Source organism: Pollachius pollachius, assembly GCF_949987615.1.
Source record: "Pollachius pollachius genome assembly, chromosome: 12".
Classification (NCBI taxonomy): Eukaryota; Metazoa; Chordata; class Actinopteri; order Gadiformes; family Gadidae; genus Pollachius; species Pollachius pollachius.
Window position 1 is genome coordinate 9766089 of NC_136945.1, and position 24196 is coordinate 9790284.

At 45.0% G+C, this 24196-nt stretch overlaps 2 protein-coding genes across 2 annotated transcripts; both read left to right on the top strand.

Annotated features, from left to right (window-relative positions):
- Window positions 1-1103: 1103 nt before the first annotated feature.
- On the top strand, window positions 1104-17656 carry ipo9 (importin 9). The gene is made up of 24 exons (XM_079747546.1): window positions 1104-1322; window positions 2963-3024; window positions 3514-3600; window positions 4418-4619; window positions 4823-4911; window positions 5880-5966; window positions 6068-6187; window positions 7035-7135; window positions 7464-7522; window positions 7658-7809; window positions 7947-8045; window positions 8405-8511; window positions 9102-9241; window positions 10267-10429; window positions 11304-11530; window positions 11727-11875; window positions 12235-12363; window positions 13048-13323; window positions 14236-14402; window positions 14725-14858; window positions 15191-15310; window positions 15825-15944; window positions 16048-16124; window positions 16625-17656. The coding sequence occupies exons 1-24, from the start codon at window positions 1157-1159 to the stop codon at window positions 16733-16735; spliced, it is 3144 nt and encodes a 1047-aa protein (XP_079603672.1). The 5' UTR covers window positions 1104-1156; the 3' UTR covers window positions 16736-17656.
- A 466-nt stretch (window positions 17657-18122) lies between these two features.
- On the top strand, window positions 18123-23918 carry shisa4 (shisa family member 4). The gene is made up of 5 exons (XM_079747372.1): window positions 18123-18401; window positions 19237-19414; window positions 20650-20786; window positions 21775-21969; window positions 23494-23918. Exons 1-5 carry the CDS (start codon window positions 18323-18325, stop codon window positions 23535-23537), a joined length of 633 nt encoding a protein of 210 aa, XP_079603498.1. The 5' UTR covers window positions 18123-18322; the 3' UTR covers window positions 23538-23918.
- Window positions 23919-24196: the final 278 nt, after the last annotated feature.

The window sequence follows — 24196 nt, forward strand, 5'->3', positions numbered from 1 at the left end:
GGCACTGTCTTTAATTTGTGGCGTGATAGGATCAAAGGGCATCAACTCTTCACTCATCGGAGAGGAGGATTTCCGACATGGCTATATCAGATACTACATAGTAATTACATGAGGTAGAAGTAAATGTATACAAGATGTTTCCGACTTTGCACCTGACACACAGGCACAAGACTAGGACTTCTCATGGGTGTACGGGATACACTGCATCACAGTAGCCATTTGGATCTGTACTTACTATAAGTAATACAGTCCGAAACAGTCATGCTATGTAACATTAGATGACACTCAAATGTTTATGCCAATAAACCTCTCCCCTTTGTTCCGTCGTTCCAACCTCACTGCAGAAATAAGTGACTGCAGCAGCGAAATTCACCCTGCTAATTTCTATTTTTGTTCATCCACGTGTCTGTTACTGAACATTTTGTACAGACTCAAATTACAGTCAAAGCAGATTTGTTCCATTGTCTAACACACATTGAGTACACACACACACACACACACACACACACACACACACACACACACACACACACACACACACACACACAGGTACAGGTGCACAGATGGGTAGAGATGCAACTGAATCGGCATAAATCTAAATTGCCTTTCCAGGTTGTTTGGTTAATATTCACCTTCTGTTATGCTGTTTAAATGCTAACCTATTTAAACAGCATTGTAGTTTAGTGGCTATTGTTGTTTTGCGTGACAAACAGAATGAACTAATAGGGAACACTTACTAGTCCCCAGAATGTTGACAGAACAAGGCAAACATAATTTTTTAACCAACAATTAATTGAAGGTGTGATTCCGCAGCGGCAGCCTAATTAAAGTCAAATAATATATAGATTACTAATAGAATATCGTTGATATTCTTTGGAAGGGTTTGCTAGTTTCCATCTCAAAACGGTCCTGTATTGATAAATCACCTTAGTCTTCTGCGAAAAAAGAAAGCCTTAATATTACGTCTCCACGAGAGGGGGCACTCCTTTTATTACTGCTGTGCAGCCGACCGGAAGAAGGATCCGTGGAGGACAATGTGTTTCCTGCACTAAACTCCGCCCTCACGTTTCCATGCATTGGCGCGCTTCGTTTTGGTGCTCTGCTCCCCTCCCGGCGGTGGTCAGTAGTGGGCTGCCTAGGCTGTGCAGGTGAAAACATGGCAGGCATGAGTGTCACGGGTCCTCGGTCCGGTTCGGCCGCCGGCCCAGTTCAACAGGGACTGAAGGAGGCTCTCATTGAGACTCTCACGGCGATTTTGTCCCCGGTTCAAGAAGTGCGTTCGGCAGCAGAGGAGCAGATAAAAGTGCTGGAAGTAACCGAGGGTAAGTGATAGCCAGTGTGGGCTATGCTAGGTTAGATTAGCTGTTGAGGGACCTGTGGTCTTCGTTTTGATCTACTGTTTGGCTGGACCATTTACGCATCCCAACGACCATAAGAGCTGCCTTTCGATCTGGTCCTAAGTGACTAACGTGCTCCTTAGCAATCTCAGGGCTCGATGACTCTGTCGGAACAGGCCTCATCTTTAACAAGTTATTGAAGTTGGCTAAAAAATACATTTTCAGATATACTCTGACCAACGTATCTGGATTACTAGATCGTCATTTATAAGGATGGGGAAGACTGTGTGGTAAAAGGCGAAGAGCAAAACCATGTGTAAAATACATGATCCATGTGGACACATGATCATAGTGAGGGTGGGAACTGGAAGATGACAGCAGCCCTGTTCCCTGAACATGAATCCCCCCCCGGGGCTTGTCTCTGGCCCCGCCTGCTCATTGGTTAATTGTCTAAAATAAATAAATATATGTTGGTTCAATCCACCTTTTAAAGCCTGGAAACTAATATAAACTAACCGAGCGGATGTCGTTATGACAACGTGGTATAGTGACACACTTTCCCGCGAAGATGTTTTCTGGGTGACCCGCGGGTCAGCCAGCCGGCATCCCCAGCTTTCAACATCTCACTTAGAACCCCTGCTCTGTTTCGGGTTGGGGATTCTTATGGAACTGGTTAATCATTAATATAATATGCCACAGCCTATGCATCCACTTAATGCAATGTTTTACACAGGTACACCTATCCTTTTAAGATGTGTATTTTGCATAAATGTACTAATGTGAATACCCAACAAATTCTACTTTGCAAACTTCTACTCCATAAAATATTTGGCCATTTGGCAGCATAACGGTTCCTTCTACAGCAGCCATGGTACAGTATGATGGATTACCCATTGTGGCTCGGAAACAAGTTCTTTGTCTTTTGTTTTATGCTTCACTCCTGCTGCCAGCAAAAGGCTGATTGTGCACCAGCATGTAGACTTGCTTGCGGTCTCGCATGGGCCATGTCCATATCCGCTGGCCTCTGTGTCAGTGAGATGCTGTACAGAATCGTCAGCACTCACATTGTCTGCTGGCCCCCTGATGTCATTCCTAGTTAAACCCAGGGAGAGGGGTGGAGACTGTTCGGGGACAGTCAGAGACTGGCTTTAGATTCTGGCTGTGTTTATGTGAACCTCCATCCCAGTTGGCTGTCTGGGTACCGGCATGTGAACTGGGTGGAATGCCCTGAGAGATGAAGGCTCAGGGCTTGCTTTTCTGCCTGTTGATGTTGTCTTGTTCTGAAATGTAGAACATTTGCTTCTTTTTCCCCCCCTCCAGGATTTGAAACTTTTTGGAGGCATGCCCAACCAGCAGAGCTTTTTTCATATTTTGTTGCAACCATTTATATGATATCGTTGCCATAGCTACCAGGCACCTCCTCATGCCCTTTTATCTTTATCCATCTTGTGTCCTGCGGTTGTATGTATAAATAATGATGTGAACGGACACATTCCAACCATGGTGTTTTGGCTGTATAAAGGTTTCCCATGACAATCTCATATTTGGAGACCACAATGTCAGGTTCCCTGCAGGCTTTAGTCTATTAGTATTACATTTCCTTGATTGTTTTGCTGGTGTTGCAGAGTTTGGTGTCCACCTGGCAGAGCTCACCGTGGACCCACAGGGGGCGCTAGCCATCCGCCAGGTGAGGTTAAACAAACAAACTTCAGGAGAGTGTGGTTAGAAATCATCCAAATGTATCTTTTTTTTTTACTTGAAGTGTCAAATTGAGATACTGAGCACATCATTACAATTACAATTAGGGCATTTAGCAGACGCTATTATCCAAAGCGACTTACATCGGTTGATACACACAGACGGCAGGGTCAACCATGCAAAGCGACAGCCAGCTCGTCAGGAGCAGTTTAGGGTTAAGTGTCTTGCTCAGGGACACACCAACACTCAGCTAGGCGGAGCTGGGGATCGAACTAGCAACCTTTCGGTTACAAGACAACTGCTCTACCTCCTGAGCAAGGGGTAGGTAACCTGGTGACAGATCTAATGGAGACCACATCCAACAAGAAGGGACGAGCCTTCAGGTGCATGCATAGAGTGATGAACAGTCGGTCCAGAGGTTTTCTGACATTGTGTGTGTGTGTGTGTGTGTCTCTTCTCTCGTCGTCTATGTGCACAGTTGGCGTCGGTTATCCTGAAGCAATATGTCGAGACACACTGGTGCTCCCAGTCCGAGAAGTTCAGGCCACCCGAAACCTCAGATCGGGTATGCTGACTGCTATCACACCATGCCATTTCGGCAGTTTATTCAATAATTCCAGAATTCTTTAAAAAATTAACAAAGAAAAAAATCATTCTCAGATGTTTCAAGGGGAGGTGTATCCCTTCAAGGGAACCCAAAACCATATTTGTGGTTCACCAGCACACACATGTCCTACCTCACTACCATGGTGCACTCAGTCACACTAGTGCTGCACGATTAATCTAATCACAATCGCGATATCAGCTTTTGCGATTGTATAACCACAAAAGGCTGCGATTTAAAAAAGTGCATTTATTCCATTTACTTTATTTAGTTGTACTAACCTAACAAATTACTGCACTGCAGAAATGCCTAGATATTTATTTTTTTTATTTATTCAATTTTAATAATAATAATAATAATAATAATAATTGATTTGGAGGTCACTCAAAGACGCTTTTTTTACAAATTCAAAATGAGGTTTGGAATAGAGTCAGGTGTGGTATGTGTGGGGTCAGGGGTCATATGCTTTCATGAAGAGGTGAGTTTTGAGTTGGCTTTTGAATGAGTTTATTGCAATTTTGTAAAATATTGTTATTTTGAAAACAGTACTTTCCAATTTTTTATTTTTTGTATTTTTTTATGCTAGTTTAAGTTTGTATATTTGAGTTGAGAAATAAACATTTTAAAATCATCAGCAATCTGTGTGCATTTTCCTTGATAACCAAGCAAGTAGACTCATAACACCATTTCTTTATTATATCGCAATCGCAATATTGTCCACAATAATCGCAATATTACTTTTTCATCAAATCGTACTGTCCCCCCCCCCCCCCCCCAGGCTAAGGCTGCCATCCGAGAGCTGCTTCCCGGAGGGCTCCGGGAAGCCATCAGCAAGGTGCGCTCCAGCGTGGCGTACGCCGTCTCGGCCATCGCCCACTGGGACTGGCCGGAGGCCTGGCCCCAGCTCTTCAACCTGCTGATGGAGATGCTGGTCAGCGGGGAGGTCAACGCCGTGCACGGTGCCATGCGGGTCCTCACAGGTAGGCAACCGGGATGTCCCGACATGCATGCTTTGCGGGAGGTGTTTTTATTTTTGGTGTGGGGGGGCACATGGAACGGACACACGGCTTCACATGGTACTTACTGATTGCTATGGTAGTCCAAATTCTGGCCCATGCAGCTCATGGATGGATGTGGCTTGGTCACTGCCACTAACCTATTGCCCGTTTGTTTGTTGAATAAGAATTCACACGGGAGGTTACGGACACACAAATGCCCCTGGTTGCCCCCGTGATTTTGCCAGAGATGTACAAGATCTTCACCATGGCCGAGGTAAGTCCTGACCGATTCACCAACCTTACAAGTCTTATTTTCCTTTGTCTTGGTTTATTGTCTTGTTCTGATGAGGTCTCTCAAGGTTTCCTTGGCTGATGGGCCCTCTCTGAATCCTAATGTGCTTGCTTTTTTTCCGACCGTCATTTTGTTCCTAAATTAAACATAATCTTAGTTTATAATGTGGCCTTAAGGCTTTTCCCTGAAATGTCATTTATGTTGGAGAGGGATCACTGAAACTCCAGCATTTACTATTGGTAAAGACAACAAGGCTTTCATTTCCCCATGTCAATTGTTGACATTCTTTCTCCAGATGTAAATCACCCAGCATGGTAGGGTAAAAGAGAGATTAGTTTTCAGTTAGGTCTCGTTCCACATCCATTCAAACAACCAGGAGCCGAGCACTTCATTTTGATTCCGAAGTGAATGCTTGCGTTGCAATCAGCTAAAAAACACACCCTCCTTCTCTTAGCTAAACTTGAAATGTTGCTCTGCACTCCGAAATGTTGCTCTTTACAGAATTAACAGTGTGCCAATAACGCAGCCAGCGTCTGTGCTCAGATGTCTAACTGCATGTCTCTGACTCTAGGGGTGTGAGCATGCACACTTGCATGTACACACAGAATCGAAAACATGTTGGTTTATGGTCACTATCAGAGAATATTACCTAGCTAGGGCAGTTTGTGTAGCACTTGCATGTGTTGGACAAAAACAAAGATACAGCTATGGGAGCTGCTAAACGCTTGATAAGATTTTAATTGTTTTCAACGGCCACTTGCCTAGCTTTTGAACTTGCCTACAATGCGAGAGGGGGGGAGTTTAACAGAAATCATGGCTGATTTACATCTGGACATAAACAATGTCAACAAGTTACCTGAGTTCTTAGCAAACCAGTGAAATCCTTTTTAATGTTGCCCCAAAAGTGAATTGACCTGACCTGTAGTGTACTACTATGACCCCTGTCGCAGGTCTACAGTATCCGTACCCGCTCCAGAGCTGTGGAGATATTCACCACCTGTGCCAACCTCATCTGTGCCATCGAAGAGCTGGAAAAGGTGGAGCGCCGCGTTGGTCATGTCATATTGTGGCTGAGGTTCACTTTCACCGTGAGACATTTCCTTTAACGTGTATTCGTGTGTGTGGATTGTTTATCCAGGGTGCTGCCAAAGCGCTGATCTTCCCCGTGGTCCAGCAGTTCACTGAGGCGTTCGTGCAGGCCCTGCAGATGCCTGATGGTGCCTCCTCTGACAGTGGTCTGAAGATGGAAGTCCTCAAGGTGGGAATGTAGTAGGGTTTGAGGGCCTAGAATGCAGGGAAACTGCACAACTATTCTAGATAAGGTGTCCCGTATATCAATGTTTTAACAATGACAAAAATCATCAAAATGTTCTACCTACTAATAATGCTGGTAATCGGATTAATAACAATTTTCTTTCCTGTTTTTTTTCTGTCAATCAGTCATCCAGAATAGTGTGTTCTTTATCTTGTGGTCCTGAATAAGGGTTGTGTGTTTTTTAAAATGTACCATGGTGCTGCAGTGAACCTATTGCATTGTTTGGGGAGAACCCTGGTATGGGTCGTGCACGGTGTCTGACCACGTCCCCAGTTAACATGCCCCAACTCCACACAGCAGTGATAAGCGCCTCTTGCTCTTTTACCCCTTTCAATCAATTTACTCTATACCGCTTGGCCGAAAGCTTCTCGATGGTCAGCTAGGGGGTACTGGGGATCGAACTAGCAACCATCCCATTACAAGGCATCCTGCAATACCTCCTGAGCTAAGCCGACCGCATTCATAAATTTGTACCGATTAACTTTCTCAACCGTTTATAACAACAAATATAAACCTTGTATTGTTATTATATCCAGCCTCATATCGTGCAGCTGTCTACTAATATATTCCCATGATGATTTACCACAGGTTCACAGGTTAAATGAGAAGTTGATGGCCAGCGTGCCAGAGCTTATTGCTTGCTCTAATTTAGACAGATGGGTTACATTACACTTCCTCTGCTCCTCATTCCACCACGGTGATGTGGGGGGAGTAGTGGCCGTAACAAGGGGGGAATCCGTGCTGAGGACCTAAGATACGGTTGGTCACAGAGTCTTGTTTCCTGTCCCAGGCGGTGACGGCGCTGGTGAAGAACTTCCCCAAGCCCATGGTGTCTTCCATGCAGCAGATCCTGCCCATCGTGTGGAACACGCTCACAGAGAGCGCCTCTTTATATCCTCTCACATCACTGTGGCCGTTGGCTGGCCAGGCTCTCATGACCCCGCATCATTGGGCTTTATATCAGGAAAAGCGACGGATTCTGGTGTTGGTAAATTGAGATCAAGAATAATCAGTATTTTGGACTATGTGTAACAGCAATTGCATTGCCACATGAAAAAAGTTAATACCTTAACCAGAATTTTGCCAGATTATTAATATAAGTTCAGGGGCATTTCTATTGGCAAAAAAAATAAGGATAATGACTTGAAATGGATCATTTTTCTCTGAGACATTTTGCATAGGGTGATTACTAAATGGTGTATTCCTTGACTGGCGTCACCTATGTGAGAACAGAGGTCAACTACACGGAGGACGTGGACGATCCCATAGACTCGGACGGTGAGGATTCTCTGCTTTCCTCTAGCAGCAACACATTGCTTTGATGTATCTCTCCGAGTGACGCGGGTGTGGAAAAGCTTGGATCTAGCCCGTAAGCAAATCTCTCCAATTTCTCCTTTCCTCCTTCCCCTGTAGGTGAGGTGCTCGGCTTTGAGAATCTGGTGTTCAGTATCTTTGAGTTTGTCCACACGCTGCTGGACAACAGCAAGTTCAAGAGCACGGTGAAGAAGGCACTGCCCGAGCTCATCTACTACGTCATCCTCTACATGCAGATCACAGAGGACCAGGTGCGCTTTGAAAACATTGTACAACATCGTGCCCAAAAAACGGGGGCGAAATCGGCACTTTTCCGCCCAATCTGTCCCGACATTGGATTGAAAACGGGTATGTCTGAAATGCTGAGAACTTTGATGGTTATTTTTAGATCAAAGTGTGGACGGCCAACCCTCAGCAGTTTGTTGAGGATGAGGACGATGACACCTTCTCCTACTCGGTCCGCATCTCTGCTCAGGACCTGCTGTTGGTGAGAGGAAACGGGTCACATGAGTCAATATAATGCAAGAAGTCGGATGGCAAAGTGCCCTGCTTGACATGGTTGTATTGCCTGGAACTTTATGATTTTGCTTACATATTATAATTGATTATTTTAAATTATGTTGATGTATGTGTTATGTATGTAAGACCCTGGTGCTTAACAATCAAACAATGTGCTTATTTGGTTATCTATTCTTATGACCTGCCCCTTGGTCAGTTTACTTGATACCCAGAAGGAGAAAAGCATTTTTTTTTGTACTGCTCATAGTTATAAATAAAGAGATTATTTCTTGCATTTACATAAAATTACCCATGGCTGGAAGGTTGACCTCTGACCTCTACCCGCAGGCCGTTGCCACAGAGTTCCAGAACGAGAGTGCGGCGGCCCTGGCGGCCGCAGCCACGAGACACCTGCAGGAGGCGGAGCAGGCTAAGAACAGCGGGAACCAGCACTGGTGAGCACACACTGCTCCGGTCATCCCAACCCTTCACTGTCCGTTTGACATATCTGAGAGTCCAAACGATGTTAAAGCTCCCAATCACACACTGCTCCGGTCATCCCAACCCTTCACTGTCCGTTTGACATATCTGAGAGTCCCAACGATGTTAAAGCTCCCAATCACACATGTCATCGTTAGTTCTAGCATTGCTATACTCTGGCTTTACTGGATTTAAAGAGATGCATTACAAAGAGTCCAAATTGAACTGCAAACAAACTTAGAGAGAGTGTGCGTGTGGCCTGAGGGAGGATTTTGTCAGGGTTTGAAGAGCAAGTCCACCGGGAAAGAATATTCCCAGTTGAAGAATAGTATATTTTTCGTTGCTGTTGGTAAGAACCAATTTGTTTGTTTGAATGATTCATATTTACTTGGATTTATACTTGGATTGACAGCACAATGCTTTTTTGCATATATCATTTTTATGTAGATCTTTGATGTTGGAACTGGCAAACAAAGTTGTATTACCTTGGTCTGCCTCCAGATGGCAGGAACGTAAAGTGTTTCGGTGTGTCGCTGCTCTTTAACCCTTCGCCTGTGTCTTCCAGGTGGAAGGTCCATGAGGCCTGCATGCTGGCCTTGGGCTCGGTCAAGACCATCATTACAGAGAATGTGAAGAATGGCCGCATTCAGTTCGACATGCACGGGTTCCTGGCCAACGTCATCCTGGCCGACCTCAACCTGGTTGGTGAGTACCTGATAAGCAGTTCAATGGCGTTATTCATGCATCTCATCAGTCATGTGTGTTGTCCTTACAATGCAACTCATTTTCTCCTTTCTTGAATGATTCGAGAGTTGTCAAGAGAGAGAGCAGGACAAGAAGAATAGTGCAACATTTTGAAACAAAATACCCCTCCCCTTCTGCCCCCTCCCTACATACATTACTCCTTCATTCAGAAGTGGTGCATTTCATCAGCCTGTGATTGTCGGGCAAGATGGATTCCCCGATGGATGCCTTCATTGTCCTTCCATTTATGCATTTTTAATCACATAGCACAATATTTATCATATGAGGGATGATTTATTTTACTATACACACATCAAAATGGATAGTTGCTCAAAATCTAAATTAGCTCACATAGAGGCAGTTACTTTGAAAAAGATATTGAGCACATTTAAGTCGCTTATAGCTGAGGGGTTGGAACAAACTACACTCAAATAATAGCTGTTAAGTCTAGCCTACAGCAACTTTTCTGAACTATTCATTTAGTTTATGTATTGTTCATGAAGGAATCGATTCAGAACATTCATCTGTCATTTGCTATGAGGAAAAATTGAGAAATGTTGAATACACAAATGATGTTTAGTTTGTTTAGAAGTTTATTGAGCAGTGACAAATGCATTGTATATTGCTTCATACACAATATAAAATAGATGCCATGCATACAGGTTTCTGGTCAAGACTATTTGCAACCCCTGTCCCTGGTTAGGCCTTTACAAAAATTTACACTAAAAGTACAAATCACATTATATACAGGACAAATAAGAAACAAAACAAGGACGTGTGTGTGTGTGTGTGTGTGTGTGTGTGTGTGTGTGTGTGTGTGTGTGTGTGTGTGTGTGTGTGTGTGTGTGTGTGTGTGTGCAGTGGCCGTGCAGATGCACTGTGTGTGTGTGAGGGTCAATGTTCACAGGCTTTATTGAGTTTCAACCAATGTTTTACTTGTGTGCTGATGTTGTTTGATTCACCTCTCCCCTTTGTCCCCCCCCCAGCGGCGTCTCCCTTCTTGCTAGGCCGGGCCCTGTGGGCTGCCAGTCGCTTCACCACGGCCATGTCCCCGGAGCTCATCCAGCAGTTCCTCCAGGCCACCGTCAGCGGCCTGCAGGACAGCCAGCCGCCCTCCGTCCGCATCTCCGCCGTCAGGGCCATCTGGGGGTGAGCGTTCGGTGGCACTCTGCAAACTCTGCCGTTGTTATGCCTCGCAGGTTTCATGTTAGTAACGGTGGCTCAATAATGGGCTTCACTGTCAGTCCATTATGTGTTCTGTGCTAGCTATCATTGTTATTATTGTTGTGCAAGCAAAGGATGCTGTTTAAACAGGCTTTTAAAGATGGTGGTTGCCTGTGTTGCCGGTGCTATTGGCTTTTGGTTGCATTTGACCCAATCACACTTCCTGTTCTGCGAGGACAGTTCCCTGTTCTGCTAGGAAGTACCTACTGTGAAGTAGGGGTGTCAAAAGTTCTCAGACCCACTATGGTTCCCTTTTCCCATAATGCGGACACACACAATTTGTAGTTTCGCCATCGGTTGTTAAAACTGTAAAAGTACCCCCTGTCCCAAAACGCCTATTTTGTAAATGCATGGAAAACGCCCAATTATGTGTTGCACATCTGTTCTCATACGAACAACCAATGGTTTGTTACCATCCACATTTTAAATCACTGTTCCTTGCATTGCTCCACTGAGAGTAATAAAACATATAAGTAGTTAGTAAGTAATACTTTATTTTTACAGCACCTTTCATACAGGAATTGCAGGCTGCAGCTCAAAGTGCTTTAAATCAGAAAAAAGGAAATAATGAAAATGAAGGACATTATATAAAGATCTAAGTTACAGTAAAAACAAAAGATGAGTAAAAAACCAGCAGCATAAAACCTTAAAAACTAGCAGTAAGACCAATAAAGTACATACTGGTAAAAAATAAATGGTGGTAAAACATTTGAACAGTTTGTCTCCCTGATATCTCATTTTAACGCTTGCATCTGGCCCACTTGTAACACCTAGTCTCCTACCCCCACCCCCGCCTCAGCTACTGTGACCAGCTGAAGCTGTCGGAGAGCACCCACGTGCTGCAGCCCTTCCTGCCCAGCATCCTGGAGGGGCTGGTGCAGCTGGCCGCCCAGTTCAGCTCGGAGGTGCTCACGCTGGTCATGGAGACTCTGTGCATCGTGTGCACGGTGGACGCCGCCTTCACCACCAGCGCCGAGAACAAGATCTGCCCGCTCACCATCGCCATATTCCTCAAGTACAACAACGGTACGGGGGGGCGCGTCACTCAAAAGCCGAGGAGAAGCTTCCACTGTTGGCAAAGAAAACCTACGTTTCCCATGATTGGATTAGGGTGTACAGAGGAACACGTGTTTTGTGCGCATTGTTTGATAAGTGGCTCCATTGAAATGAATGAATGGTGGCGTGTGAGGGGGCTAGGAGTAATGGTGAGCTCCCCCACTAGATCACGTGGTGGCCTCCCTGGCCCAGGACATCTTCAAGGAGCTGGCCCAGGTGGAGGGCTGCCAGGGGCCCATGCAGATGCGCCTCATCCCCACGCTGGTCAGCATCATGCAGGCCCCCTCCGACAAGATCCCGCCCGGACTTTGTGCGGTAGGTAGCCCCACAAACCCACCTGTTTTGTGTTTGTGTGTGTGATAATATAACACCAAATCCATGATTTCATCAACTTTATGCAAATGCAATTGACCGGGTTTCGATGATGGCGACTCTGCGGGGAGCATGCTGATATCGTCTCCCAAACCAGTCGAAATGTTACCAATCGTAAACAAGTTCCACAAGCCATTGTATAAGCATAGGGTTTAAACATGTACGTAAATACATGACCAGGAAGGGATGATTTACCACATTTTCGACTCCTGGGTGACTGAAGTCTGTTAGCTTTGCAAGGCCATATTGCAATAGAGTTCCTCCTGGGTGATAATGATGTATTCTCCCCCCTGTCCCTGCAGACCTCCATCGACATCTTGACCACAGTGGTGCGCAACACCAAAGCCCCTCTCTCTGAGATGCTGGTGTGTCAGGCCTTCCCCGTGGTCGCCCAGTGCACCCTGCGCACCGAAGACAACGCAATCATGCAGGTGAACACAGCCCCCCAGCACACGTCAACACTAATACAGACAAATATTAGTTTATTGGATTATATGATGAACCATGAAGGGTAAAGTTGAATAGTCTCACGGACCAAATGCTCTATTTTGGGCCGGATAGTGACAAGACCGTAGGAAAGTAGGTAGAAAGAGAAGGAGAGGGGTGGATGACGGTCCTTTGTAGCATAGGACCCTAGGTCAGAAGGGAACCTTGGAAGTAGGGCTGCTCGATTTATGGAAAAAATCATAATCACGATTATTTTGGTCAATATTGGAATCATGATTAGTCAAACTATTAAAAACATGATGCATTTATTCAGCAGCTCTCTCAAAAATAATCAATTTGTAACTGAGAACTTTATAGTAATGTTCAAAATGTATCCAGCTGTTCATTTTTTACCGTTCAATTTCTATGAAACATTGAAAGAATGAAACGAATATACTGATAAAAAAAGAATTAATAATAAATCGTTTCAACTCGACTACATTCGTTTGGAGTTCGTTTGACCCCCAAAAAAATCGAAACCGCGATCAAAATTTGACGCAGCCCCACTGGGAAGTGTCCACGGTGCCTCGCCTCTGTGCTTGGGCCGCTGAACCGCTCCGTCACTTCTCCAGCCCCCTGCTGGCCCTGTCTGCCGGCTGTCCCGCCGTGACGCTGCGTCTCCTCCTCAGAACGGCGGCGAGTGCCTGCGGGCCTACGTGTCCATCGCCCTGGAGCAGGTGGGCCAGTGGCGGGACGACCAGGGCAACACGGGCCTGTGGTACGTCATGCAGGTGGTCAACCAGCTGCTGGACCCCCGCACCTCGGAGTTCACGGCGGCGTTCGTGGGCCGCCTGGTGTCCACGCTGATCTCGCGGGCCGGCACGGAGCTGGGCGAGCAGCTGGACCAGATCCTGCGGGCCATCCTCAGCAAGATGCAGCAGGCGGAGACGCTCAGCGTGATGCAGGTAGACTGGGGGTGTGTGTGTGTGTGTGTGGGGGGGGGGGCGTTGACGTGGTTATTGTCAACCCTTGTGATCCTGACCTTTTTAGTTAGTTATACCGCAATATAGGTGATCTACAGCCCCTCGTACTCCTTAAATGAAATGTTTTTTGTTAGCTGGCATAATGGCATAGCCTTAATCCATTGCTAGCCTCGGGATGAAATCCTGTATTCAAATTCATTTTTTCTCCAGATCATTTTGGCCTCCAGGCTGTGGTTAGGGTAAGGGAACAATCAGGGCAAGTGGGAGACACTTTTGATTTCATGTCGAACAAGGAGCGCAATCTGAAGAGTATCGAGACAATCTCTGCGGCCAAGGATAGTGTACAAACCGGCACAACAATCAAAATGCTAAGACTTTACAATAAGGGTACAGGAATTAACCATTAATAAACCAGTTGTTATTAAAATTTGTTAATTCAGTAATAAGCATTAACAGGATAAAGGTTAATCCTAACACCAACATTAATCCTTTCCCTTGTGCTTATGATATATAATAGTGCTTATTACTGCATTACCTAACGTTAATTGATGTTTAATTCATGTCCTCTTATTGTAAACTGTTAGCGATTTATGTTTTTGCTTTACTTCATAGTACTGCCTCAATTAATTATTTACAATTATCGGTGTAACCTATGTTGAAATAAATTGCTGCCCAGCCAAGGCCAGACTTATGGTCTTAGTAAAAAGCAAACTTGAATATGTGGATGTTCTTACCGGGCTATCCTGGAGTTTCTATTCTGCACCCCTGTATAATAACCTGACTGCCGCTCAGAACGTCCCCCTCTCCCTCTAGCATCACTGTTCTCTACGGTACTCATGGCTCACCTGGTCTGGCCTAACCTGGTTCCTCCTCTGCCTCCCCCCCCCCCACCAGTCCCTGATAATGGTGTTTGCCCACCTGGTGCACTCCCAGCTGGACCCGCTGCTCGAGTTCCTGTGCAGCCTGCCGGGGCCCACGGGCAAGCCAGCGCTGGAGTTTGTCATGACTGAGTGGATGAGTCGGCAGCACCTCTTCTACGGCCAGTATGAGGGCAAAGTCAGGTCAGAGGGGCAACAAACGCACACACACACTCTCTCTGTGGGCATTTTGAGATCAATCAACAATGTATATAATCTTACAATCATGCAGCCATCAAAATATTACAAAAAAATGCATGTGGTCTTGCCTCTGAATTTCCTTCTGAATGGACATAGCCCTGTGAGTTGTACCTGGCTCTCTGAGACATCTCCTCTCTTCTTCCTCCTCGTCGTTCTCATCCCCTCTGTGGCTCTTGTCCCCTGCAGTACGGTGGCTCTCTGAGACATCTCCTCTCCTCTTCCTCCTGGTCGTTCTCATCCCCTCTGTGGCTCTTGTCCCCTGCAGTACGGTTGCTCTCTGCAAGCTGCTGCAGCACGGCCTCAACACCAACGACAAGCGCCTGCAGGACATCGTGGTGAAGGGGGAGGAGATTATCAACCTCGAGGAGGGCATCCGAACACGCTCCAAATCCGCCAAGAGTAAGTGCCTTTAACACCCATGTGACTCAGTGGGTCGGCCATCATAGATGTGTTGTGATCCTGAAAGCAGTGAGAAGCTGGATGGATTGGTACCACCATTGCCTTGTTCTTTGTGTTATGGATGTGTTCCCTAGAGCAGCAGCATATTGTCATGTATTTTTAATCCGACAAGAACACAGGGGGGTTGCTGTTCCTGGTTTAAAGACGTTTAAGAAATGAAGTCTATTTGTATGCGGTGCTTTCCTTTTCAGCTCAATTCGTGTACTTCTTCTTTTTCCACATGCTGTAATTCACCACCGAATGTTTTGTGCTTTTTTGTGTGTTCTCCGTAGACCCAGAGAGGTGGACCAACATTCCTTTGCTAGTGAAGATTTTTAAACTCATTATAAACGAGCTGTCGTCTGTGGTGGAGGCCAACGCCACCCGCGCCACCGCCTCAGAATGGAGCCAAGGTAGACAACCCTCCATGGTTACGCTCGCGCTGACGTAGTCGAGTCAATGTGACTGATGCTCATTCGTGGGGGGACGTCCGTGGGGTGTGTATTTTGTGAAATGAACATTTGTGCACGTTGCTCCTGGTTCACAACCTGCTCTATGTACTTATTCCAATTAGTAACCTCTAATGGCTGAAGCTGTAGCCAGATTCATTGCTTAATACTTTTCAGACGACCAAGACTAAGATTTTTTTATCGGTCGGGCGAACATAGTATAAAAGATATTTTTAGGCAGAAATTCCCTGGGTGGATGGATGCATTTTTTAATCACAAGGGACTGTCGAGTGATTAGTCGTAAATGTAGTAAAAAGCTACAGTACGAACGTAACTTGGCACAGGTTTAATCGTTTAGGACCTCTGGAGTGTCCAAGGTTGTTTGCTCCAAGTTGTACACGCTGTTTCGTGTTTGAAACGGAGCCGGGTGGTAGTGAGTGAAAGAGGATCACCGATCGCTGTCCTCCTGTCGTTTCAGATTCCACCGGCATGTGGGAGGAACAGGAGGCCGAGGACGGGGTGGACGATGAAGATGACGACGAGGACGAAGGCCTGGCGGGTCAGCTGCTCTCCGACCTCATCGCCTCCAACAAATATGGTACGGGCCTTATCTTATTGTCTCGGTCAGCCTCTAAGTGATGTCCTGTTGTATGTCATTCTGAACCTGACACATGGCACGTCTGCTTCCCACGCTCTTACAGACGATGATTATTATGAGGACGATGAAGAGGACGACCCGGATGCGTTGAAGGACCCCTTGTATCAAGTTGACCTACAGGTACAGGCCCCCAAACAGGCCCCCAAATTTGCAGTCTGCGGCTGGTTTGGAACAGTGCCGGTTAGGTTTCAAGTCGGTTTTTTAAATAATGGGTTATGGCATTATTTAATTCTATGAATACTAGGTTACTTATTGAGCTCCTGTTTTGAGATTAGGGTTAGGACTCTGCAAAAATTATTTTCATACAATAATTTCAATGCACAAGCAATTCATGTTAAAATTGTTGCAAGCTGTGCCAGATTTCAGTGTAAGAAACGCCACATCACATCATTACTGAAATAGATGTTGATGAACGGTGATGGCTGTCGTGTCTCAAAATAAGTATTGAACACGACCAGGATATTAACCCCTCCGGATATGTGATACCAGGTATTTAACCATTGATGTGGGTCATGGCGATGCCAAATAGGGCCGTTTCATGAACCCTATAAAGTGAAAATATGAGTTTTGTCTTGCGTTGTTACAGTCATTATTAACCCGTGGTGTGATTTGTGCTGCAGGCCTACCTGACGGACTTCCTCACCCAGTTCGCCCAGCAGCCATGTTACAGCATGTTCTCGGGCCACCTCAACGAGGCAGAGAGGAGAGCCCTGCAGTCCATAGGCCTCTAGCGCTCCGCAGGCCCCTGGCCTTCTGGAGGCCCCTGGCCCTCTGTATGCCTCGGGCCTTCTATTGACCTCTGGCCCTCTGCAGGCCCCTGGCCCTGCATAGGCCTTTGGCCCTCTGTATGCCTCTGGCCTTCTGTAGGCTTGTGGCCCTGCGGTCCATAGACCATCCACCCCAACCCAAACCTGTTTTTATCAGCTACCCTTCAAAACACTCCCTCATCACTGACTCTTTCATAATCGATTCACATCACTGGCAGAGGAAACCAAATGATCAGTGGTTGAACGGCGGGGGGGAGGAGGAGGAGGAGGAAAGAGCCAAGCACTTATCCATAAGGTTGTGGCGGCCCCCTACCTATCTGCCTGTCATTTGTTTGTCACTGGAGTTGGAAGGACGGCAGACACTAAGAGGAGGGAGAAGAGGAACAATCATAGCTGAAATGAGGACGACAACTTATTTTTGTAGAAAATGATTCGGGAGAGGTCTCCTTGTTCTTCTTGTGGCACTTTGAAGCAGCTGTGAAGAGACCGGAACACAGGGAGTAAATAAAGGTTTTGAGGCGTCACAAACAAGATGGGGGATCACGCATAATGGACTGACTGCTCGCCCCAAGTTGTCACTCAATCCAGTATTTTTTTTTTGTCTCTGTAGAAAAAGAAAAAAAATGAAAGAAATGGAGCATAAACAATTATCTTCTGTGATAATTGATGTTTTTAAAAGGAAGGTCAAATAATCTTGGTGTTTCTGGAGAGGAGCATTTGAACATTGGCGGCCTTATTTTCCGAAATATAAAATATTGACTGTTCTCAACAGGAGATGAAAGCTCTTACATATGCGCTCATGTCTTTGGGTGGAATGGATATAATTATGGGATTTACAGTGTTGCCATGTAAATTCACAGCCTTGTCATTTCCCATGTACCCATTAAAGATTGGGATGAAATATATTTCCAAATTAGTCAGCGTTCCTTGATTTTTGTTCCTAATGTATCCTGCATCCATGAGGTGGCTCAAATGGACACGGAAATGTTGCAATGTTTAGATGGTGTGTACATATCTCTTATAATACATTGAGGATCTCCATCATTTAATTATACAATGTAATCAATTTTGGATATAAATGATTTTTTTTGCCTGTTTTCAATTAGAAATATATATATGTTCACTTTTAGCTAAATACAATGCCTTTTTGCTCACTCAAGTGTATATATAATACAAGTTAGATCGATACAATTGTAGTGGTGAGTAAATGAAACTCTAAAATAGAAAAAATATCTTTGTCAATTAGGTAAATCAGACCTGGTAATATTCTGCTTTCTGCCAGTCCCGGCGTGGGGGCGCTATGACCAGAGTCAAGTCTCCGCCATGACGCTCGGGCAGGATCGGGTGGATGGGTAGATGGCGTCACTGGAGCTCCATGGATGTCACTCGATGGTCCAATTTCTCATAGCCAAATATTTGTCTAATTTGATGCGCAATTGCTAGGCAAGGAGTATGACCAACAACGACTGCAACTGGAAGTAAATTAACCGCTGTATAGTAGGACGATCCACTTATTGGGGGGTTATTTCAGTGTGATCCTCTTGCGTGAAGATGTTCTCCTTAACGGGCAACATGTCCCTGGTTCCATTGGTATTAGCAGTGCTCACCATCGTCCTCGCTACTACCCCGGGTAAGATTATGTCTCAACAGCCAGGCCGCAGTACTTGCGAGATATCGCACATACCAGTCCACAACAGTGATATTGTTCTGATTCCCACGATACCGCCTTCTGTTCATTCATCCACACATTGAGTCAAGGTGCTCCACACTCTGGATTATGTTTTATTTTCAGACGCTTTGTGATGAATCCTGGGGACATGTTTGTTATTGGTCTATAATTAACAGGTTGCGTTTCAGTGAAGACAATGCACAATAAAGCGCGCAATTTTCAGTTAACAGCATGCATTTTGTACAGCACCAGGATACAACAACGTAGGATTTCTTATAGCCTATTGGTATATAGCTTATTAACCATTGGCGAAATTTCACTTTGTATCCCTGTTCGACTCTTAAAGAAGCCTAAGGCAAATACAAAAGCCTACTCTATGTGTACAATATATGCATTAGGAATGGTCTACTATAGAAATCCATTGGACGGCTATACACAAATAGCCTATTCAGAGACTACAATAATAGTATGACCTATATATAACTGCCCTTGGTCACATCTTATGAGTCAGTGAGTTAATCTTGTTTACATTTTACAGGCAGTGTTGATTGCATAATATACAATTCCTATTATAAAGGAAAATTCTATCTATTGCATGTTATTTTGTACTGCTGGAAAATGTAGTTTAACTCTTGAATATATATAAATGTTCAACATTTTACAGTTACTCATAGCTGTTTCAAGTTCTTTATTGACCGTTTCAATAGACAACCTTCTTTGTTTACCTTTTCACAAAAAAAAAACGTATGCGGTCCTGATAATTCCTTGTTCACCCTTGATGATGTGTGCGTTCCAGTGGGGGCCAATGAGGATTGCCTATGGTACGTGGACAAGAACGGCACCTGGCACAACGGCTTTGACTGCCCCCTGATCACCTTCTGCTGTGGGAACTGCAACCGGCGCTACTGCTGCCTGGATGCCTTCAAGATGATCACTGAGAGGGAGCAGAAACGCTGCATGCTCTTCCAGTTCAGGTGCTGCTACCGCCCCTGACTCTACATAGAGACCAAATGTTGTGCATCAGTCGCTTTGGGGACCACAAAAACATGTCATTCGTTAATAATTTATATAAATGCAAACAACCATGATGCTATATTTGACGCATTATATACCATGAATTTAACATATGCTGCTTTGCTTATTTAAGAACACTATCAAGTCATTTGGAAGGCAATCAGGAGAGGGATTTGCAATCCAGTCAAATAAAAAGCGGGATTGAAGCTATAGACTAAAATAGCAAAAAAAACATTAAGAATAACAAAAGGTCTGCAGCCTATTATGCTGTAGCCATCCATCATTTTATATCATAAATGCTCAGTTATCATTCCACGTTGACGAAACACAATGACCACGCGGAGGGTTCGACGCAGTTGTGAAGCGTTTTGGGATTATTACCAAATAAGCAATTGTACTTGTTCTGAAAAAACAGGTTTATATAGTGCATCTTTTTCTCAGTAGTACTCGGTATATTTCATCCTTTTACAGACTCAGTCTCTAACAACAGAGGTCCCCGTGTGTGAGTTGAGAGAATTCACACTAAGCAACAGCTGCTTGGTTATTTTCTCCCCAAGTCTGAAAACATTCACAATCAGTACTGATAAACAATATTGTTGTACCAGTAAAAAAAAAATGTACACACAAAATGAAAAGCATAAATGCTCAAAGGATGCTTCCAAAATGATAGATAAATATCATAATGTAATATAACAGATTCGATGAAGTAAGGATAAAAATAAGATTTAATTATAAATAGATCACAACACATAAATCCAGAATATTAAAAAAACGAGTTCTAGGAAGCGATTTGACAGCGTTCTTGTGTGCTGGCATTATCTGCCCAAGCAGTCTCCTTCATATTCACCCTGCCCATGCTCAGTGTGTTGTTGTCCTTGAAGTCCTACTTACCTCACCACGGTTGGCTCACAATCAGAGACACTGCAGTACAGTAACATTAGTGTTATACATACTCCAAACAACAAGAAAGTGATTGTAAGGCTTGTCCGTGAAACAAGATGAAGGAGGCTTCTTTTGTTCTTATTAGCACGCAGAGCAAGGCCGTGTAGAAAACAGCGGTGTTGAAATGTCTTTTTAGAGATCAAGCTAAAGTCAGAGCTCTAACACCTTTCCATCTCTCTCTATCCCTGACTCCCCTCGCTATCCCCAACTCTCCTCTCTATATCCCGCTCACTCTTTCTTCTTCTGACTACAGCCCCAACACCATATTTGGGATCGCCTCGTCCATCCTGCTGTTTGTAGCCATCATCGCCACCATGGTGTGCTGCTTCATGTGCTCCTGCTGCTACCTCTACCAGCGCCGGCAGCAGAGAGGTCGGACGCCGTACGACGGTAATGCTGGAGCCCCCCACACCGCAACCTCTGTTCAATCTAAACCATCACCAAACGCTGTTGGGAGCAGTGCACGTTGAATGAAGTTTGACACGTGCCGATTGATTGTGGAAAGACTTCATACAAATCTAAATATGAAGCTGGGACTAGCGTATAAAGTAACTTGCGTGTGTTTTACTTACACACACTCACCAAATAACTCTACTACTACTACTATTGGCCCAACTTCAGCAGAAAATTCCCATATCTTAACGGCCTTACCACCATGGACACGCCCAATCTCGTCTGATCTCGCAAGCTAAGCAGGGTCGGGTGAGGTTAGTACTTGGATGGGAGACTGCCTGGGAATACCAGGTGGTGTAAGTGGTGTCGGGTGGTGGCCAATAGGGGGCACTCTTCCCTCTGGCCTTAACATCAATCCCGATGCCCCAGTGCAGTGACGGGGCCACTGTGCTGTGGAAGGCGCCGTCCTTCGGAGGGTACGTAAAACCGAGGTCCTGACTCACTGTGGTCATAAAAGATCCCAGGGTACTTATCGCAAAGAGTAGGGGTGTCCTGGCCCAACCAGGCTCATTCAATCTGGCCTCCTAATAATCCTCCTGTACAATTGACTCATTAATTCCCTCCCTCTCCACCTCAAGCTGGTGTGTGGTGAGCGTTCTGGCGCAGATTGGCTGCCATGCATCACCCAAGTGGGTGCTACACACTGGTGGTGGTTAGTGAGGTCCCCCCATCACTGTAAAGCGTCTTTGAGTGTCTAGAAAAGCGCTATATAAATTCAATCCATTATTATTATTATCTGTCCGACTTCAAATTGCTCCAAAATAGTGTAAACCCAGCTTAGGATGGCCACACACACACACACACACACACACACACACACACACACACACACACACACACACACACGTATGAATCAAAAGCAACTGTTGTAGCTCTGCTACATATTTATTATTAATAATCCTGGTTATGACTTGATTTATTTCAGCCCAGCACATTCCCATGGCCAGCTATCCCGCCGAGCGCATGTATGACGCGTATGGAAAGCCGCTGGGACCCTCCGACTACCCCCATCCGGGTTACGCAGCTGCACCCCAGTACCCCGGCATGCCCCCGCAGTACCCCATGATGCAGCCAGGCCCCTACCCCCCGTACCCCATGATGGACCCCACCTACGGTCAGGGTAAGATGAGCACAGAGTCTTCTCTTCTCTAATGATGTATCATACAATATGATTGATACTGTAACTGTAAAATACCGTTAACGTCTTACCCGGTTTCCGACGTTTGTGTCCAGAAAGGCGGTTCACTGCGTTAGTATTTGCCATCTGTTAGCAGCTTCCATTGACCCTCAGAGTTAAAGGAGCCCAGCTAATGTTCACGTGAGGGGAATACACTGTTAATTACTATCCAAAGATTCCCAATGTGTTCTGAATGGTGACTTATTTAAAAGGAGAGCTAGTAACAACACCAGATGTAGTTTGTCTGCAAACACAAAGAAAGGCCGCATTATTTTCGGATCTGTGATTATAAGGGTGCCTGTGATGTGATAATGTTATCAGCTGCTCATGGCTTGGTAGTAGGGATGTTTACCGATGACCGTTTGACAGATGGTTGACCGTATCAACTTAAACCGATCAAAATTGTCGCTTGTCGGTAAAAAATAATAAGAAAAAAAAGATGATCAGATGAGGTGACTTATTGGAAGTTGGTCGGACACCGCGTCTCTAGCCCACTGTTTAATTTATCCTCAAGTCTTAATTATTCCCGCATGCGAGCGGCGGAGAATATGATCTCTAAATTATTATGGACAGTAGACTCAACGCTATAAAACTAAAGTTAGCCATCTCATTCCAAGATCTTTTTGTGTGAAGTGAAAATAATCCCTCACCCTCAATTTTTCCGTCTCCTCCAAACGAAACAAGCGGCGTCTATTCGGAACTGTTATTTTCTTAAATGAGCTGTGGCAATGTTTCAAATGAGCTCCTAACACTGCCCTCTTCCGATTGGCCCCTGGTGAATCCCGCGCAGGGTCTCAACGAGGTCAGCGCCATATCAGACCATTGTTGTGGGCGTTCAAGCCCGCTCTCTACACATGGTCAACTTGCAGTAAGCATGCGTTTCAATTCAAACACAGGTCGTGCCGCGGTTAGAGCCACTGCCTCTCACTTGGAGAGTGTGTGTATGTGAATTGGAGGCAGAACGGGAGAGAGATACGAAATAGCAGGCGGCTAGCGCGGCTCGAAATGGCTGTTATTTCAAATGGCACATTTTAATCTGATCGGTTAACCGGTATGAACCGGTTAATGTGGCTCGGTGTCCGCTCAAGAATATTTTACATTTTCGCCATCCCTACTTGGTAGTATACTCAGAGTGTAATCTGTCAGCTGAGAGTAACCTGTCAACCTGTGTAACACAGGTAGCCAAATAATTCAAAATCTTTGGAAAGTAATTAAAGGTGGATTCCCCTAAAATGAACAGGAGTTATGCTGCTGTAATTCTGCAAGTGAACGGAATCGTCTAACGGAAAGCAAGTACTAACACAAAAAAAAAGTCCTGCTGGACACTCTATGATGGCTCAACTAATATAAGGATTTCCTTCTTTCCTCAGGCTTGATTCTTTGAATCAAACCAAATAATATATTTTTTTAATACAAAAAGATATATACATGACATGAATATTGAATTTGCACTTGTATTTTTTTCAGCTCCTCCACCTTACTCTCCACCACAGTACCCTGGTCATTTATAAACACACACAGACGCACACACACACACACACACACACACACACACACACACAGCAGGGGCAGTGACTGTTTGAGAGGATAAAACACACACAGCTTTACTAGCAGCAGTTTGAAGATAACCAGGGGAAGTTCTTTTGGTCATTTTCATAGTAGCCCCGTCCTGGTGTGTTTGAGTCATGTGATCCTTTAGTGACAAGTTAACAGCAGAAACGAGCAGCCTCAGAACAGGCCAGAGTGTGGGGTTAGGCCTTCTGAATGAAGGTAGCAAAACAACACCCTATTTTGGTGAGGTTTTTTAATTTAAACTGTTGAAATTCAACAAATAATGCTTGACCTTCTTGCCCTGGTTGAACACATTTGATATGATGGCTGCCAAAGGTCACATTTCATCACTAATCAGCGATGTCTTAGCTAGCATATTTATTCATGAGAAATGTGGATCGCTGAAGGGAATGCAACGCACACTAACATAAGGAATGTTCTATACTCTATTTATTGTTTTTTTCTATGACACTCCTAATTTGGATGGGAAACGGTTTGTCAGACGATTCACTTCAGTTCACACATGATGAAAATGTACTCGGCAGCTGAATTTCACCCCGTCTTCCATATGAATTTTGACAGTTAGCCTGGCTGTAGCCTATTATGTTCATCCGTCTAA